The 20681-nt window shown below is 40.4% G+C and overlaps 1 protein-coding gene across 1 annotated transcript in view; it reads left to right on the top strand.

Moving 5' to 3' along the window:
* LOC122789817 (two pore calcium channel protein 1-like) overlaps nucleotides 1-20681 on the top strand; it is a 2103677-nt gene that overhangs the window by 1877087 nt on the left and 205909 nt on the right. The window contains exon 16 of the mRNA XM_044057259.1: nucleotides 5640-5730. Within this exon, the coding sequence (XP_043913194.1) occupies nucleotides 5640-5730 (91 nt within the window). The remainder of the gene's footprint in view (nucleotides 1-5639; nucleotides 5731-20681) is intronic.

Below are 20681 nucleotides of genomic sequence, written 5' to 3'. Positions count from 1 at the left end.
ACTTTCTGACCACAATGGCAATGTGGTGATCAAAAGAGAGGTTGCTGTCAACCTGTGTTTCCAGATCTCTTATAACGCCTTCTGTGTTCAGTGGACTACCATCAGTGTGGTAATTCATGGGAACCGGGTTTTTCCCAAAGGGGATGATGACACATTTTTTGGCATTGAGCTTTAAGGCCATGGTTCTGACACCAGTCGTTGGTCTCATTGAGGCCATTCTGTAGGATGTCAACATCAGTTGGGGAGTTAATAATAGCTCCCAACTTCCAGTCATCTGCGAACTTTGTTAGCCAGAGTCCCTTCGTATTGGCCTGGACTTCAGAGGTAGATACCAAACAGGAGAACCCCCAGGACGGAACCCTGTGGGGCTCCACTCATGACTAGTCAGCATTCTGACTTGGAGTCAGCTACTTTCACATTGTGGGTTTTATCTGTGAGCCAGTTTGCAACCCACCTAGTGATATAGGAGTTGATGCCAAGCTTAGTGAGTTTTTCTATGATTCCTGAGTGGTGAATGGTATCAAAAGCCTTGGCCAGATCAAGGCAGGCTGTATGAACCACCTTGCCTTCATCCACAGCTCTGGTGACGGACTCAAAGAAGTCAACCAAGTTGAGCAGGCATGATCTACCCTTCACAAAACCAAACTGTGTGGGATCCAGAGTTTGGAGATTCCCTATGTCCTCGTTTATTAGGTTCATGATGATGCATTCCACAGCTTTGCATATCAGACTTATCAGGCTAATGGGGTGATAGTTCCCAGGGTCTGTAGTCGCCCCTTCTTTGTGGAGAGGGATGACTGTAGCAGTATGCCATTCGGTAGGGACAAAGCCTGAGTTGAGGCTGTGATTGAACAGGGCACACAGGTGAGGTGCCAGTTGACTCTGTAGTTCATGTAGAACACAACCAGGGATATTGTCAGGTCCCATAGAAGCTGTATTCTTGGCCTTGCACAGTGCTGTTTTAACCTGTGCAGCAGTAATACTGGGTGCCTAGCAATATACTGGTATTGTGATTGGTCCTTGGGGGGGTGGTAAAGTTGGCACCGAATCTGTCGGCCAGTATACTGGCAATATCTGTTGGCTTGGTATAGGAGGTACCGTTGTGCAGTAGCTCAGAGCAAATCTGGGTATTGCCATGGAGATTCTTTACATAACTGTAGAAGTCCTTGTGTTTGTCTTTACTATCTGTTGCAATTCTGTTTTCTTAGCTAGCTTTAGAGGATTTGATGAGGGATCTCAACTTTTTTTTTGAGGCTGATAAGGGAGTTTTTCCACTCTTGGGACTTCACCTTATTCCGCATCAGTTTCCTCTTTCTGTTGTAGAGTTTGTTTATGGCAGGGGACCACCAGATTGGCTTCCTTTTTTTGGAGGAGAGCGTCTTGGTTCTGTTAGGTATGGTGAGAACCATGCATTTGTGTATGTATTTGTACATTGCATTGTTGTATGATTCTGCGGTCACGCAACTATTTTCCATTTGCATGGGTGCCATGAAGTTTAGCCACCTCTGTTTTTAGGAGCCCAAAGTTAGCTTTGGAGAAGTTTTTCGTGGTGGGGGGTAGAAGAGATGTGAATTTCCAAGCTGATTAGTTTGTGGTCAGATCTAAGCAGGGAGGCGCTGACTATTGGTGTAGAGCAACAGTCGCTCATGTTAGTAATGACCAGGTCAAGGATGTTATCTCTAGTGGGGGTAAGAACAAGCTGGTCCAGGGCATTGGAATTAATGAACTCCAGGAAACGTTGGGCAGTTGTATTGCTACATGAATAATTTACCCAGCTAATGGAGGGGTAGTTGAAGTAAGCTAGTAAGAGAGTGTCAGGTTGGACTTTAATATTCTCCAGAGTGCTTAGGAACATGGATTGCGAGCCATGGGACATGGTTGGGGACCTGTAGCAGGCTACGACCTGAATCGCTGTCTTACCCAATGTTAGCTGCACCTGAAGTCTCACTGATGTGTTATGTAGGGCTACCAGTCTGGAGGTGTGCACATCTTTTATGAATATGAAAACACCACCGCCTTTGGAGCTTTGGTCCAAGTTCTGGGGCCGAAAGGTGTGGAATGAGTTACCACCTGGTAGTGCAGGGCTGCTTTCTGCTACCTTGAACCAGGTCTCTGTTACAGCAAAAATGTCGATGTTCTCCATTTTAAGGAGTGTTTCAAGCAAGTGCATTTTGAGATTTAGACTTCTAGCGTTGAGCAGCATGACCCTCAGATTGCGTTTGTTTGTAGCTGTTACAGTGGTAATTTGTTCTTTGGAACACTGCCTAAAAAAGGCACTATAGGAATGGCAAGAGCCTTGGCCAGTATCTGGAAGCCCAGTGGTGACAGATGCAGGCCATATCTGGGAAAGCATTGAGGTCTGTCAGTCATGTCATCCCAGGCAGACAGATACTGGATCCCCTTAGAATGACACCAGAAACTTAGCCAATTGTTGAAATCAATCATTTTCTGCTTGTACTGTGGTATCATTCTGGGTGATGGTAGGATGCTTTCATACCTGCCTGGACTACATAACCTGAGAGCTCCTCCATGTGTCTTTTCATGTAGTCCAGGGAGGTACGTCTCAGGTCATTCACACCCACATGGACAGTGACAGAGTCATATTTGTACCTGTTGTTGAGGGACCTGAGTGCATGGGTTATGTGGTGGATCTTGGCGCCTGACAGTCAGCTGACTGTTACTTTCTCCTTATTCAACCTGGTGAGTCGGACATCAGTGTGCCTCACTATCGAGTCACCTATGACTAGTGAGTTGGGTATACTGTTTTGCCTTAGGGACTTTGGTTGAGTGGCACACTGTTTAAAAATGTGGATTGATGCTGACAGTAAAAGGTAGACTGTCACAGTACTGTTGTAAGCTGATGAGAGAGAAAACCATATCAACTAATCCTCTCATCATAGGGACTTCTGTATGTCCCTCTAAAATGACAACAGAAATCTGAAGGAATTGACTGTAAAACAAAGTCAAGCTACCCATGGCAGCCCCCTTTCATGTCATAATATTAATAATCATAACAACCACTTACTGGGTGGGGATAAACTTGACTGGCTGACGGCTAGCTTGCCTACCTCAGGATGAAGGTGTGAGGTCCTTTGCATGGTACTGTACTATATATTGTGATGGAGGCTATGGTGCAGTACAGAGCCACACATGAAGCACAGGAGACATTTGCATATGGAACGTGCAAGACCATGCATTTAAGTGCAGTGTGTCTTTGCAGAACCCACCACTTGAGGGCAAACAGTAGGCATAAGATCCCTGCTGTGACACTATATGACAGTGCTCTAGTATGCCCTGGTTACTTCTCCATCTCCTTTATGGTGTCATACTCTTTCTTTGTCTGTTGTGATCCCAGACTGTTGGTCACAGTATAGAGGCAAGCTGGTGATGGTCTTTCAAGGGGGAAGGAGGGGAGCAGAAGGAGAGACATTGGTGACAGCAGATGGTCAATCCCACAACAGGAAGAAATAGAACAATTAAATTAATAATGCTTGTATGAGATGAAGAACAGGGAAACATATACAAGCAAGTGCTTAATAACTTTAGGAAGTTTTTACAAGCAAGTTTTTAATAACTTTTTGGAAGTCTTTACCTGGAATATTTCTAGGACTGGTTTATGCAGCTGCTTCTTAGGATAATTGTTCTTCACATTTTACAAATGATTGCAGTAATTGTCACATGAAGGCACATTTTACAAATGATTGCAGTAATTGTCACATGAAGGCACAGGGCTGGATGTTATTTCTGCAGGGCTTTTGATCCATGTAACTGATATTTGTACTGTCTGAGAAATGTTTTATTTTGCTATCTTTTTAGTCTTCATGCCTGCTGAGCTTGTAGCCTACACCATAACCACCATTTTCATGGGTTACTGTTATAACCTTGAACTTGTAAAAGTTCGAATGTCACATGGTCGACACCATATGATCTAACTTTTACAAGTTCGAAGGTTAAAACAAATGGCTCCGTACAGTGCAGAATGGGAAGATTTCCCTTTTCTGCACTGAAGTGCCATCTCGGAGTTGGTATATTTAAGCAGCAGGGGTGTGGGGGGTGCAGGGCGGGCTTGCCCTCCTGCTCAGTGCGTTTAGGTAAGTTTTTCTTTTCTTTTTTATTATATATTCGATGTTTCAAACTTCGCTTATATGGTGTCGATCATATGCAGTTCGAAGTTTTGAAACTTTGAGTGTGTAATATAGACCCCTTTTCATACCCCATTGCTGGTGCTGAGTACTGGTTGCACAGCAGACATCATCCAGGCAGCCATGAGGTAATTTCTACTTATTTGTCCTAAACCCATCCTAGTCAGCTGACATGCATGATCAAAGACACAAGGGCCTGAAATACCCTCCTACATGACCACGATCTTTCATAAACATGGCCCATAAGGGTTACCTTATGAACGTAGCTTGGCAAAGCCAAAAGCACATCCATGACCCATAGCCTGCATGCCATGCACTTGTCCGTTCATTTGGTATCGGCACTGAAGAAGGACAGGCCTCCTCCTTCTTCCCAGTATGCATAAGCTACTGTCAGACACTTAGCCCCCCCTTCCTTCTTAGTCTCTACAGCATTCAGGTCACTAGTCAGTCTTATGTCAGTGGTCATAGTCAGGGCTTTATCCCCTCTATGCCATGGAACCAAGGCTGTATTGTAAGATAAATATTGATGGAAGTATTTTGGATTCATTATGTGAATGTGGCCTTCTTATATTATTTAAATAAGAATAGCACATTTAGATCTAATGCAGCAAAGCTGCATATTCCCTCATATTTATTTTGCTTTGCTTTTTATTTATCAGACTTAAGCTACACCAGTTGGCTTTTCTTCACTCCTTAAACTAATTTAACAAATGAACATTTTATTTTGTAATATGTAACTGTCTAAAATATTGCAAATGAAGGTGATCTGTCCCATGACTGACAGTAACTGAAAGATGCCTGCACACTTGGCTTTAATGAACAACTGATGTCGCTGTGTCCACCACTGATGTTAACTTTACCATTATCAGGCTGAATTAATCATCCATTACTAGTAATGCTGTTACCGATGACCAGCAAACAGTATTCATTTGGGCACAAAACATGGTTCCTCAAATTGCCATTGTATATATAAGCAGTAATGCTTTTGTTCCTCAGTAAAAGAATTGAACAAGAGCATGAGTTACCATTTGCCTAATAGGCTGGGATCACAGTAATGTTGTTAATGCATCTCCCTCTCTGAGCTGCTAGCTTACTAGTATGCTTTGTCAAAACATTCAGCTATGAGCGATCTTTCAAAATTATTCTGTAATAGCAAGCTCTGTCAGATGTGTTCTCTCTCTTATATACTCCATAGTTATTAACACCAATCTGGTCAGGCTTAAGATATAGCTAGTATTCTATAAGCCAGTCTGAACTGGTGCCATGTACTTTTTTTTAAATACCTTTATTGAATTATTACTAAAGACGAAGGTGCAGTATACTTTGTGAAAAACTGCATTAATCACATGTATGGTGAGTATTCACCTAGAAGACAAACTACTTGAAATCCTGTGTCAATCAAACATTCTTATTTTGTGGATTTTGACTGAATCATCTGAATTAGCTGAAGTAACATTTTAGAGAAAAAATACATTTTATGTTCCTTAACTTCCACACTTATTACCATTGGTTTTGAAATGGTTACTCATCCTGCTTCAAGGATCTACTTCTTTGTCTTTCATATTGTGGTTGTGATTTTGATTATCAAGTAAGTTCTCAAGAATTATTGAATCAGCTATGATTTAAACTGAATGTAAAGCATTTTGAGGCATGACATGGTCAAAAGATGAAAGAATCACCCCTTTTGCTCTGACACCCTTAACAGAAATAATTACTAACCAGTGATAATTCTCCTTTTGAGTAGGTGATGTGCTGAAATATGTGACATTTCCATTTGTATTCCGTTTTTACCTTCTGACACAACTGAGAGTCATTTCATTGGAAAGTGAATGTACAGAATTTCAAGAATTGCGTTAATATTTTTTTTTATTTTCAGATGCTGTTTTACTTGAATATGTTTTTCAAGCTTGCAGTGACAATATTAAAATGTTAGATCTCTGATTCCTGATATGTGAAACAGAAGTAAAGGAGAGGAAGGGAGGGTCAGTTAAGGGATGCAGTTGAACATCTTGTCTGTATATAATGGGCATATTGGTGCTTCTTTGGTTAAGGAAGTTATTCTTTCATTGGTCAAGGATTTTGTGTCTGTATTCATTAAATTTTTCCATGTTATATTATATGGCAGCTACTGGAGACTGTTATATATTTGTTACCTAATCTAAAATTTAAAATTGAAAATTAAGTAGAATTTCTGTTTTAGTCATTTTTAATGCAAAAAAAAAGACCTTCAGAATAAACAATGTCTTACAATTCATAGCCCATCTTAACTTAAATTCTGAGGCAAAGGTTTCTGATTTTACTCACTATGGGACCCAGCCAGTGCCTCTTCAACACTCCAGTACTCAACCTCAATCTCTGCAGACCCCAGCCACTATGTCTATTCACAGTATTCTCTGTCTTTCAGAGAGAGGCCATGTCTCTGAATTCCTGTATTTATTTTTTATTTTTTTGGAAGTGAGAATGTCTCTTAATCCACTTCAGGCAAGTGTATAGAATCCTTCTCCTACACTCCCCAGGACTGTGGACACAGACCTTAAAACAGTCACTAGCTGACACTATACTACAATATCCAATTTCATCATGGTGTTATAATTTTATTTTTAGCACTTTTATTGAATTATCGCTTAAAACATAGGCAAACATAAATTTCTATAAAAGAAAACAAACCCTGTTAATACATTTCCATTTTCAGAAATTATTTATCACATATATGCTTTTGTATATTTATCATTAATTCAGCTTTACATAAATTGATCAATTCCTGCCTTCCCTTAAACCGCACTCCTCCTCCAAAACATTATTCTGCAGGTATTGTTGCTACAATTTCCCTTTTCTACACAATTTGCTCTTACCCTCCTCTAAAGATCCTACTTCCAGTTCATTTATTTCTGTTACAATATACAGCACTTTTCAAATAAACGTGGTTTAGACCTTAATTCCATTTTTTTAGTAATTAATTTTTTTGTGGACACCAGAATTAAACTTAACAAAGCCTTACTGTATCTAGGCAATTCAGATCCTGTATCCCAACTCAGAGAATCATTTCCTTTGTACATCCATTTGCTCACCCAATTTTTCTGACAGACTAGACACTTCCAAGATGGCTGCACATTGAGTAACAGCTTGTTTCTAGCTCTCCCAGTGTGAAAACAGAAAAGTAGCAGAAAATGCCAGTAGACTTGTGTTTATGGGTACATTTCAGTAACTGGCCAGGAAATGCACTGCCTAGATGCCAGGAATAAAGAAATACAGAAGACCTGACAAAAAAAATTAGCTGCAAAAATTGAGGAAGAAACACTGACTGGGGAAAGGTCTGCAGGTGTTCAGCAAAAAGCAATGCAACCTTCAGACATGACTTTCAGTAACCTGCAGGAAGATACAAGACAACTGCATACAGACCTGGTTAAAATAAACAAACAAAAAAAAAACTGATGGATTATATCAACACAAACAACAAAAGGCTGGAAAAAGAACAGAAGAAGCTTTAAACAGTTGTTCAGATGAGATGATAAAGCTGCAAAAATTAGAGGTTGAAATGAAGAAAAGGCTGGCTGAATATGAAACTGTTCAGGAAGAGATGCTTAAAAAAATATTAGAATTAGAGGACAGAGCATGTAGGGAAAATCTGTGATTTTCAGCTTTAGCAGAGAAGCTGGAAAGAACAGACTGCATTAATTTTATGAAACCAAAATTAAGCAACTGGACTGGTATTCCACAGCAGGAAATTTTAGTTGAAAGGGCACATTGTGTGTATGCTCCAAACCTAGCTATAAGAAACCAACCTAGACCTTTAATAGTAACAATGCAATCCTGCCAGCAGGAGTTGATTCTGACAAAACTGTGGCAGAAGGACAAAATACTAAAAGTGGAAGACAGCAGTGTGTTTGTGGAGAATGATTACTCATTGTACACCAGGCAGAAGAGTAAATTCATTCCATTGTTCATGGCATGTCAAGATGTAGGTGTATGATTTAACTGCTGTGTCCAGCTGTCTTTTAAGTTATTCTTCCCTGGAGGAACAAAATGATTTTTTGATTAAGCACATGCTAAGAAGGAAATACAAAAGTCTGTCTAACAAAACGTGAGCTGGGAAACAGAAGGAGATTCTGCTGCTTGTTCTTCTGATAATAAAGACCACAGAGAGACTGTACCTGTGAAACCTTTTCCAGTATTTCAACAGTAAATGTTGGAGAGAAGGAAGGGAGCACTAGAGTTGATCAGAAGAATTGAGAGTACATTGGAAATGTAGCAGAAGCAGGATTTGGGTGATGGAGAAAAAGAGTAATAAAACCAGTAACCTACTGCGGGATCACAATGCAATAATTATATTTGTGAAATATGACAGAACAAGAAAATCTGGAAATATTGGACTTTTTCACAATTTGTAGAACTTCTGGGTGACTCTAATGTATAGGCCCTACTTCATGTCGTTAATGTTCAGAAAAATGCTTTGATAAGGGAAAGAGATGGGGAAAAGCTAACTGTAAGTAAAGAAAACATTTTCTTTTCTTAATAGTACTGTATTTGTGGTGTATGTTTTTTTGCATGCTATTTAAGTATAATGAGGACTTTAAACAGGTGCTGCCATTTTTTTTCTTTATCTCCACTCCAAAAAAAAGCCTGGTTAAAAAGGCACGACAAAAGATCATAGGAAGTTACTAGGCTATTGGCCCTTATAAGCCTAGCCAAGAGTTTAGACATGTGTAGATAAGTCACCACCTGATGACCCTGTCCATCAGGGACATGGGTGAAATCCCAATGATGTATTTTCTGTTTCCCATCCCAGTTATCCAGGTTGCACTTAAAAAGGGATAAAGAGGTACTCTGCTTGATGTGGAGAGGGAGTTTATTCCACAGATGGGGGAGTCTCTGGGGCATAAACCTGTCCTGCCAACAAGTCCTTTTGATATCACAGACCAAGTTGAGGCCGTGCATGCTGGTTACTCGAGTAGAGTTTGACTTGCAGATATACAGCAGTCCCATCAAGGCGGGGTGTGAGATTGCCTTGTAAGCCAGACAGAGGTCACCTCTGAGGAGCCTCTCTAAAACTGAGTAGAGGGATGGGGCTTTTAGCCTATCTGTTTATGGTAGATTTTTAAAGCCCTGGATTCTCCTGGTGAGAAACTTCTGTGGTCTCTAGCTGCTGCATGTGCTTTGCGAGGTACATGCCAAACAAGGCTCAATAATGGGTTTTATAAGGGAAGAATGCAGGGATGTTATGACCTCCTTGTCCCTGGATGAAATACTCTTACTTATGAGGTGGGCTATGTAGAAAGCTTTCCATACAACGGAAGCAGCATGGTGGTAAAAGTCAGGTTGCTATCAACCTGGGTGCCCAGATCCCTCACAACTGACTGAGTGCTTAGGACATTGTTATTAATGTGATAATTTGTGTGGATGTCACTCTTTCCAAAGGAGATGCTGATACATTTTTTGGTATTCAGCTTGGGGCCATATTTCTGGCACCAGTCAGTTGTTTGGGTGAGACTCTCTTGGAGGATGTCCACATCATTAGGGGAATTGATGACAGCACCCACCTTGCAGTCATCTGCAGACTTGGTCAGCCATAGCCCACTCATTTTCTCCTGCACCTCAGAAAAGTATATCCCAAATAACAGAGGCCCCAAGACTGAACCCTGGGGTATGCCACTCATTATGGGTCTACTGCTTGAGGTGGCTTCCCCTATTTTGACTAGGTGGATTCTATCAGTGAGCCAGTTAACTCCCCATCTGGTAACATATGGCTTGATGCCTAGTTGAGAGAGTTTATCTGTTATGCCCGAGTGGGGAATATTGTTGAAGGCTTTGGCCAGGTCAAGGCAGGTGGTGTGCACCGTCTTCCCCTTGTCCATGGCTTTGGTGACTGTCAAAGAAGTCAACCAAATTTAACAGACATGACCTCCCCTTGATGAAGCCAAACTGTATGGGATTGAGTGTTTGGAGGTTGCTAATGTCCATGTTGATGATGTTGATGAAGTCCATGATAATCTGCTCCATGGCCTTGCAGATCAGGCTTGTCAGGCTAATGGGTCTATAATTTTCTGGATCGCTGGATGCTCCACCTTTGTGCAAAGGGATGACAGTGGCTGTCCCCCACTCAGCTGGGACAAAGCTGGTACTCAGGCTTTGGTTAAATAGGGCACTTAATGGTGCTGCAAGTTCCTTCCTGAGTTCACGTAGAATGCAGCCTGGGATCGTATCGGGTTCCATGGAGGCTGTATTTTTGCCTTTGAGAGGGTAGTGGTGTTCTGTTCCCTAGAGCTAAGGAGAAGGATGGGGGCAGGTACTGGGAATATCCTCATTTACTGATGGGGGGTGAAGTTTTTGCTGAATCTGTCAGCCAGCAAGTTTGCTATATCTACAGCATTTGTATATTTAGTGTCTTTGACCACAAGTTCTGAACAGATCTGGGTGCTTTGTTTGAGATTGCGGACATAGGTGAAGTAGGCCTTATGATTGTCTGTAGTAGATGTGGCCAATTTGGACTCGAAGTTTGCTTTGGAGGATTTCACTAGTGCTCTTATTTGCTTGTTCAGGCTAAGGAGAGATTGCTTCCAATTTGGCATCTGCTCTTTCTTGGTCCTGGACAGCAATTTTTTCTTTTTGTTATAGAAGTTATGTTTTGCAGATGTCCACCAGACAGGTTTACTCTTCCTTGCAGAGGATGAGTTAGGCCTGTCAGGTATTCCTGATTCCATGCATCTATATAAATGCTTGTATAAAGCTTTAGTATAGTATTGGATACTGGTGCCAGTTCCTAGAGAGGGGGAAGGGGCTGTCACACTGTTTATACCATCTCTCAGGAGACTTTAATCAACTCTGGAGAAGCTTTTTTGTTTAACGCTAGCTAGAGGGTGGTTGGAGGAGATGTGACCACTTTATGGTCGGATCTTACCAGGGACGATGATACTGTAGGGATGCTGCTGTGGTTTCTCATGTTGGTTAATACATAGTCCAAGATATTATCACCTCTTTTGGGGGTATTGACTAGCTGTTCCAAAACATTTGCATTGACAAAAATCAAGAAATCTCTGGACATTTGTGTTCTGGCATGAGTAGTAGTTCTAGTCTATGTTTGGGTAGTAAAAGTGACCCAGGATCAGGGTAAAGAGTTAAATCTTGATAGATTCAAAGAGGTCCAGATAGGTGGAGTTGTTAGCTTTAGTCAGATTTGGGGGCCAGTAGCTAGCTATAATCTGTGTAGGGGTCTTGTCAATGGTTTACTGCACCTGGAGTGTCTGTTGTGCATCATACTGTTTGACCAGCCTGGAGATGTGCATGTCTTTAATATATATTGAAACTCCACCTCCTTTGGCTTTACTGCCCACAGTTTGGGGTCTGAATGTGCTTTTTCTTATTCTTACACGGGGAAATGACTGGATTAAGCACTTCAGACTGATTAGTTTTGAGAGAGCAAGTAAATGAAAAAGAATATTTAATATTATGAGTCTTGTTTTCTAGCAAATGCATGTGTACTTAGTAGCAGTTCTGTAGCTGGCCTTTATATTTCTATGGAAACAGTCTGATAAAGAGAAACTGGCTGGCTCGTTCTCATGGAAACAAATTGATAAAGAAAAACTGGAGACCGTCTGGTGGAAGAGGATTGGGTGAGGGAAAAAGAAATGACAACTGGATTTGGACATAATGTTCTCTGAAAGCAATCAAGAGTTTTCCCAGCTGAGAGAGCTTTAAAAATAAGATAAAACCAATTCTACTTGAAGTAAAGTTTTCTCATTTTTTAAATGCAATGGGGACACTAATATAAACGGGTGTTTTTGTTTTTTTCTCTTTCTTCCTTCTTTCTTTTTCTTTGTTCAGTTTTAAGAAATGTAGGCACTGCAATGTAAAAGCAAGATGGAGGAAGGTAGGAGAAGGGGGAGAGAGAAAAGGTCTGGTTAAGAGAGTATGACGCAAGAAAAATCAGTGTGCTTTTTCCCATGCTTGCATAGGGAAATGACTGGGTTAAGACCGTAGGTATTATCCAGTAATACGTTTATTACACAGCATGTAACTGAAAAAGAATATTGAATATTGTAAGGCTTTTTTTCTGGTAAACAAGGTATCCTTAGCAGTTTTGTGTCTGGTTTGCATGTCACTAGAAGACTGATAAACAGAAATGGTTTGGAGAAAGTATTTACTGAAAGCATTCAAGTGTTTTCTCAGCTGGGAGAACTATAAAGATAGACAAAATCAAATAACACTTACTAATAGCACAGGCTGTACCATGGGTCTTAGCATGACTAACCTTTCTTTTTAGTTAACTCTAGCCTGTCTGTGTGGCTATCAACTTAGAACCTTTGTTATTATTAGGAAGCAAAAACTTCAGTATTTGAAGATGTACATAGTTTTGTGTGTTAGTAAGATAATTGAGGAGGTTTGTTTGAGGGTTTCAAAAAAAGAAAAAGTTATGTAAGATGTAACATAGGCTTAAATGGATATGACAAGAAACTGTATAAAAGACCAACCTAGCAAACATTTTATGCATGTATCATAAACGTTGGAACTAGACATTTAACAAAAAAGCAGTTATACATAAAAGGTGGTAATAACTATATAAGAAAATTATGCTTTCTGTAATGTTTTAAAGTCTGAAAGGTCTTACAGATAAATATAGAGTAGTGAACTATATTAAAAAATGTAGAGTGCAAACATCTATGCTACAGGAGATGCACATGGAAAGAACTGAACATGTGAATTTGATAAAGAAGGGATTTCAGGATGGTTATTCAGCTGAATATCCAGGGCAAAGGAAAAGATGAGTATGTATATTAATTGCAAGAGGAGCTCCAATAGTGGTAAAATAGAGGAAAAAAGATAATGGAAGAAAAATAGTACTAAGGGGTTATTGGCAAAGGAGGAGGATTACACTGGCATGTATTTACATTCTACCTAAAATTGCTGTAATGGAGCTTAAGAAAATTCTGGGAGAAATAATCACATTTCAAGAGGGAATATTACTTCTAGGTGGAGACTGGAATTTGGTCTGCAACAGTGAAGATGTGTCTGGGGGACCTAGAAGGAAAATACAGCAGAGGAGGGTAGATTTTTGAAGAAACATATGAAAATGTTTGGCATGGAGCAGGTGCATTCAGTACTAGAGGTTTGGATTGAGTTTACATATTATTTTCCAAGATACAAAAACTGGGTAGGCTAGATAGATTTTATACTCAGAAGAACATGTACATTTAATTGCAGGTCTTGAAATGCACCCAATAACTATTTCAGCTCGTGTGCCAATAATAACTAAAGTAAAAGCTCAAAGTAATGAAATAAAAATGAGACACTGTTGCTTTCCCACCAGTCAGTTACAAAGGGAGGAATTAAGGAATGGGTTTTGGAATTACTTCAGGAGCTACTAGAGAATATAGAAATGTCTTCTGAATATAGCTAGGGAGTGGGATAACATTAGAGTTTAAAACTAGGGTGGAAATAAAAGAAAGGGAGATATGGTTAAGAAGTAAGAATTATTTAGAGGCACTGCAAATGTTAAAGTATTGCAAAATAGGGGAAATCTCTCAAAACAAGTAAAGGAGCAACTGCAGAATGAGGAACGGAAAATAAGGGATTATCTCAATAGTATGCACGAGTTTAGAAAGATTGCTGTTAAGCAACTGTCTTTTGATAATAATTCTAGAGCACAAAAATTTTTAACTCAATGACTCAGGCAACAGTAAGTGGAAATGGCTGTCACCAAGCTTAGGGGGCCTATAATAAGGAAGATAAGAGATCCTGTGGAGGTATTAGATATAGTTTGGAAATGTTATGAAAGTTTGTATAAGGCAGAGAAATATGGAAGTCAAGAAAAAGTAGAAATGGAAATGTTTATGGAAGCATTACATATGCCAAGGTCAGATGTAGATGAGGCTCACTTACTGACAGGGTAGAAAGAGATGAGATAAAAATGGCTATGTATAACCAATCAACAGGAAGGTCCTCAGGAATAGATAGTGTTCCTGTGGAAGTTTGGAAGCTAGGAGGGAAAAAACTGATAAAGATCTGGAAGTTTTTTTAACATAATGTTAATAGAAATACCAGCATCCTGGAAGAAAGTGGTGGGAATGGTAATACCTAAAGATGGTAAAGATCCATTGGCTCCAGCTTCATACAGGCCCATTTCCAAACTAAACCATGATTTATAGGTTCATAGGTAGGTACTAGGCTATCTACCCCAAGGCATTTATAAGCCTAACCAGAATGTGTTGGCTTACGCCGCCCCCTTAGATTAGTTCCCTGTGCCTCTGTTCAGCAGAGCCAGTGAAGTGATCCCTGGGGTAAACTTTCTGTTTCACATCCACTCATCAAGGTTTCTCTTGAAGAGTGTTAGCGAGGAGCTCTGCCTAATGTAGATTGGAATCTTGTTCCAAAGCATGGGAAGTCTCTGGGACAGGAATCTATCCCTCCAGCGCATCCTATTTATTGTTGTGGTGATGTTTAGATCCCTGGAGCATGTGGCTCGAGGGGATAAGGTTTTCTTTAGGTGGAGCATGTCCATCAATTCTGGGTTGGACATGGCCTTGTATGTCAGGCAGAGATCACCTCTGAGTAGGCGGTATGCAACCAAGTACAGCTGTAATTTCTTCAGTCGAGCTGAATAGGGCATCTGTTTGAGGCCAGTGATCCTCTTGGTGAGGTACTTCTCTGGTCTTTCCAGCTGTTGCGGGTGTCTTGTAAGATACATCCCAAATGGGGCGTAGTACTCTATGATGAGTCTGATGAGTAGAGGGGCACAATGACCTCTCTTGAGCTGGATGCGAACCCTTTTGTGATTAGGTGGGCCACATAGAAAGATTTTCTAACCACTTTGGCAATGTGATTATCAAAGGAGAGATTATTATCTACTTGGGTCCCCAGATCCCTTATTACGTTTTCCGTATTTAGGGGACTACCACCTCTGTGGTAGTTTGTGGGTACTTTGTTTTTTCCAAAGGGGATGACTATGCACTTTTTGGCATTTAGCTTGAGGCCATGATTTTGACACCAGGTATCTGTCTCAGTGAGACCCTTTTGGAGGATGTCTGTGTCAGCTGGAGAGTCAATTATAGCCCCTAGTTTGCAGTTGTCTGCGAACTTGGTCAGCCATAGTCCTACTGTGCTTGCCTGTACCTCTGAGAAGTATATGTCGAACAGGAGGGGTCCTAGGACTGAGCCCTGGGGAACGCCACTTGTAACTGGTTTAGAGTCAGACCTAGCTCCCGCAACTCTCACCATGTGGGTTCTGTCCATGAGCCAGTTAGCAACCCATCTTGTGACATAGGGGTTTATGTTCAGGCTGGTGAGCTTGTCTATAATATCAGAATGGGGAATGGTGTCAAAGGCCTTTGCGAGGTCTAGGTAGGCTGTATGTGCCACCTTTCCCTTGTCTATAGCCTTGGTAACTGTCTTAAAAAAGTCCACCAGGTTTAGGAGGCATGATCTGCCTTTAACAAAGCCGAACTGGGTAGGGGCCAGTGTTTGGAGGTTCCCAATGTCTCCGTTAATGAGTTCCATGATGATGATGCACTCCATAGCCTTGCAGACCAAGCTAGTCAGGCTTATAGGGCGATAGTTCCCAGGGTCTGTTGTGGCTCCACCTTTGTGGTACATAGCCTGTGGAGAGGCTGAGTTTGAACAGTGTGTTTAGGTGAGGGGTTAGTTCGCCTTTGAGCTCATGTAGGATGCAGCCTGGGACACCGTCCGGTCCCATTGATGCTGTGTTTTTGGCTTTAGAGAGGGCTGTTTTAACCTGAGTGTCTGTGATTTCAGGGGCTGTACATTTTTCTGGTATGGTTATGGGCCCTTTTGGGGGTGAGAAGGGGGTGAAGCTTGTGCATTTTGTTCAGTGTATTTTCTGCCATTCTGCACTAACTCTGAGCAGATCTGAGCATTGCCACTTAGATTCTTGACACAGCTAAAGAATGCCTTGTGGTTATCTTTGGAGTCCTTGGCAATTTTTTTTTCGAAGCTCGCCTTGGACGATTTTATGAGGGATCATAGTTTCTTGCTGATACTGATCAGGGATGTCTTCCCTTCTTGGGATTATACTCTTTTCTATACTAGTTTCCTCCTTGTATTGTATAGCTTGTTTATGACAGGGGTCCACCAGACTGGTTTCCTTTTCTTGGAGGAGTGAGTCTTGCTTTTGCTTGGGATAGCACAATACATGCATTCTTGTAGGTACCTGTAGAATGCATTAGTAAAGGATTTTGCAGCTTGGACAGCATTATCCTTTAGCATGGGGGCTTTGAAACTTTCCACCTCAGTCTTAACGTGAAGTTTGCTTTTGAAAAGTTTTTCACAGTGGTTTCCTTGTCCGGGGGTGGGGGCAGAATGTGGATATCCAAAGTGATTTTTTTATGGTCAGATCTAACCAGCGAGGAGTTGACATCTGGTGTGGAACACCGGTCGCCCATGTTAGTGATGACCAGGTCCAATATGTTGTCACCTTTGCTGGGAGTATTGACCAGTTGATTCAGGGCATTTGAGTTTATAAATTCTAGGAAATGTTGGGCAAGGGAGTTAGTACTTGAGTAATTCCCCCAGTTAATGTTTGGGTAATTGAAATCACCCAATATTAGGGTGTTTGGTAAGACCTTTATGTTTCCCAGTGTTTACAGAAACGTGGACTGGGGGTCCTAGGACATGATGGGTGATTTTTAGCAAGTTACAATTTGAATTGCATTTTTGCCCGTTGTTAGTTGCACATAGATGATCTCTGAATCATCAAGCTGTGCCACTAACCCGGAGGTGTGGGTATCCTTGATGAATATGGATACACCCCCACCTTTTATATTTCGGTCCGGGTTCTGTGGCCGAAATGTATGGTATGAGTTGTAGCCTGGTAGAGCTGGGGTGCTCTGTGGAGCCTTAAACCAGGTTTCTGTTACTGCACACATATCGATTTTCTCCATACTGACGAGTTCCTCGAGTGCATGCATTTTGAGGTTTAGACTTCTGACAATTGAGTAGCATTACCCTCAGTTTTTTGTTACTTGTGCTATTTATGGCAGTGGGTTTGTCTTTTGAGCCTTGCCTAAAAAAGGCACTATGGGGGTGGCAAGAGCATTGGCCAGTATTCGAAAGCCTAAGGGTGACAGGTGCAAGCTGTCTGTAGTGAAGCAGCGTGGCTTGTTGAGCATGTCATCCCAGGCGGACAGACACTGGATCCCCTTTGAATGACACCAGAAACTTAGCCAATTGTTGAAATTGATAATTTTTTCTTTATACTGTGGTATCATTCTTGGTGAGGGCAGGATGCTACTCAGGGTCAGGGTCATACTAGCCTGGGCTACGTGATCAGAGAGCTCTTCCATGTCTCTTTTCATGTAGTCCAAGGAGGTACAGACCTGAGTGCTTGTGTTATGTGGCGGATCCTGGCACCCAACAGGCAGCTAACAGTAACCTTCTCCTTATTCAGCCTAGTGAGTGGGACGTCAGTGTGCCTGACTATAGAGTCACCTATTACTAGTATGTTATGTTATAGTGTGTTTACATCTATAATAGCTAAAAGAATGGTAAAAGTGATACCAAAATTGATAGATATGGATCGGTGTCATTTTGTGGAGGGGAGCCAAACATTTGGCAATATTAACAAAACTTTGATGATCTGGAGGGATGCAGAATGTAAGAAAATACCACGGTTATTGGTGCGTCTTGATGCAGAAAAAGCATTTAACAGAGTAGACTGGAACTTCATGAGCAGGGCAATGGAAGCATTTGCTTTCCCTAATACAATTTTAAGGTTGACTATGAGTATACATGAGGGATCAGAGGTGAACATTAAAGTGGGTGGAGTTCTCTCTGATAACTTATGCTTGAGTAGAGGAACCAGGCATGGTTGTCTGCTTTCCCCTTTGTTGCTTGCATTATATGTAGAACCATTGGCAAAGAAAAAAAGGGATTTGGAAATTCATGGATGTAATTGGTATGGTATTCTCTCTATTTGCAGATATTATTTTATCCAAGACAAAACCAGAAAGGGACATTACAGTGTTGTGGAATATTTTAAGGCAGTTTCATATCTTTTCAGGATACATAATTAATTAAGCTAAAACAAAGACAATAGTGGTAAATTATGTACCCACACAAGTATTGGTCCAACAATATCCATATTTATGGGGACATGATAAAATGAAGTATTTAGGAGTAATGGAATTGAAATGACTGTGTTGTGGCAACTAAAGCTATGTGGGAAGAGACTAATCAGAAGATATTACAAAAACTGAGAAACTGGAAGCTTTGTTATATGGATATGCATACTAAGATATAAGCATTTAAAATGTTTTTAGTCCCTTTAGTCTTATACACAAGTCAGGCATATTTTTCTCAAGCATAGGAGAAGCTGTGGATAGCAATTTAAAAAAGAGTTGAAGGATTTTATGTGGGAAGGGAAGACAGCAAGGGTCAAGTGGGATAAGCTGATTCTTCCAATAGAACAAGGTGGACTAAGATTACACAATTTGAGGGGGTATTTTAATGCAACACAGTTAAGGTTCTTATACATAGCACAAGCAGAAAACTATAATTCAAAGTGGAAAGGAATGATGGTGATACAGGGGCGGAAGTTCAAGAAATAAGGAGAGATTGGGATTTCAGATGTAGACTGTTAAGAACAACAAAAATCATACAGAGTATTATATTCATAAAATACCAGAGAGTATTGTAAGAACTAAACCAGCACAGTAATGGAGAAAAGATATTCTGCCAATAGGGATGACTGTGGTTAGGGATACAGATAATAAGCAAGAGGGGGCTGGAATTTATTGGAGAAAACTGGCAAAGGAACCAAGGTATTGGGAGCAAATAACTAGAAATGGAAAAGATAATAGAATGGAAAGAGGCCAAGAATGTATTTGGTCTACAGGTTAGAGATTGCCTTCCTTATCAAGGATTGATATCAGAGTATAGACAAAGAGAAGGAAACAGGGGGCACTTAAATGGAAAGACCAGTACTGGTAGAGGTTTTAATAGAATCTAGAACAGAAGCTGCAACTAAAAAAGGAGTAATTATTAAAGGATGTAAAATATTGCATGATAACTATAAGAATCAATGAGATGATCTTAGAAAGTACTGGAAAGAGAGATTGGATAAACAATTCACAAAGAGACAATGAGTGGATATATGTGTATCTCCCAAATATGCAACAAAGTCTAGAAGATTTAGGATCTTTGCCTGGAAGTGTTTACATAGGTATTTTATATCCCAAGTAGACTCCACAAAGAATTTTTCTTCAGGTGGATAGCAGATGTTGGAAGTGTGACAGTCAAGAAAGAGGTGGCTGGGAACATATTTGTTGGAAGTCTAACGAGTTGACAGACTTTAGGGATTCTTTTGTGGACCGCTGTGTCGGAAATGCTGAATAAGTGGGTTGGATTGACTGAAAGATGATTTTTTGAGCTATGAGAAAAACTCGGAATTGCCTAGACATAGTAATGCCTTGTTGAATCTAATTATGGTGGCTGCCAAAAAAGCAATTACTAGAAAATGGAAATCAAAGTCTAGACCAACTTTATTAGAAGTAGTAAATATAGTAACAGAGATAAAAGAACTGGAATTGGGATCTTTAGAAAAGGGAAGGAGCAAACTACATAGGAAAAAAATGTGAATTGTGTGAACAATATATGCAAAGAAGGAACTAGGTTTAAGAGACTTGATTTGAATGAGCCACATGATGCTTAACTGACAATGACTGGATAAATTATAACTGGTATATAATGTTTGCAACTACAGTTGTTTCAGTTGTGTCTGTGATGTATAATGTTTGCAACTAAGGTGGTGTCCATGTTTGTTTTTCATTTATATAAATGTAATATTGCCTATGTCATACATGATAATTTAATAAAGATGTTTATTGGAAAAAAATATTTCTGACAAACTACTTACTCTCTGTCAAATTTTTAAAGTCTGCCCACTCTTTACACTCCCAAAACATATGTTCCCATTTATGTCTTTCTTCTCCATCAGGCCTCCAACGTCTGCCATTTAGCTGAGGAGAAATTCTTTCAGAGTCTACTTGGAGTATAAAAATACCTTTGCAAACACTTCCAAGTGAAAATCCTAAATCTTGTAGACTTTATTGCATATTTGCGAGCCATACATATATCCTCCCATTGTTTCCTTGAGAATTGCTTATCCAGACAGACTTCACTATCTTTTCTAACCTCCTCTGATTGATTCCTGTAGTTATCATGCATCATTTTATGTCTTACTAATTATTTGTATTTAGCAGCAGCTTCTGTTCTAGATTCAATTAAAACTGTACCACAGCAGGTCCCCTATCCCTGTCTCTTTGCTTATGCTCTGATATCAATCCCTGATAGGGAAGACAGACTCTAGCCTGCACTCCAAATGTCTTCTTGGCTTCTTTCCATTCTTTTACCCTTACCTCTCTAGATATTTGCTTGCAATACCTTGGTTCCTTTGCTAGATTTCTCCACTGAATTCCAACCCCCTCTTTCCTATCTGCGTACCCCTAATTGCAGTCATCCATACTGGCAAAATCTCATTTCTCCATTCTCGTATTGACTTAGTTCTCAGAATATTTTTTGCTACTTTGTAAATAT

This window comes from Protopterus annectens, chromosome 1.part2, assembly GCF_019279795.1.
Source record: "Protopterus annectens isolate FY-2018-M chromosome 1.part2, PAN1.0, whole genome shotgun sequence".
Classification (NCBI taxonomy): Eukaryota; Metazoa; Chordata; order Ceratodontiformes; family Protopteridae; genus Protopterus; species Protopterus annectens.
Note: the sequence above shows the minus strand (reverse complement) of the source record. Positions and strands in the feature narration are given on the sequence as shown.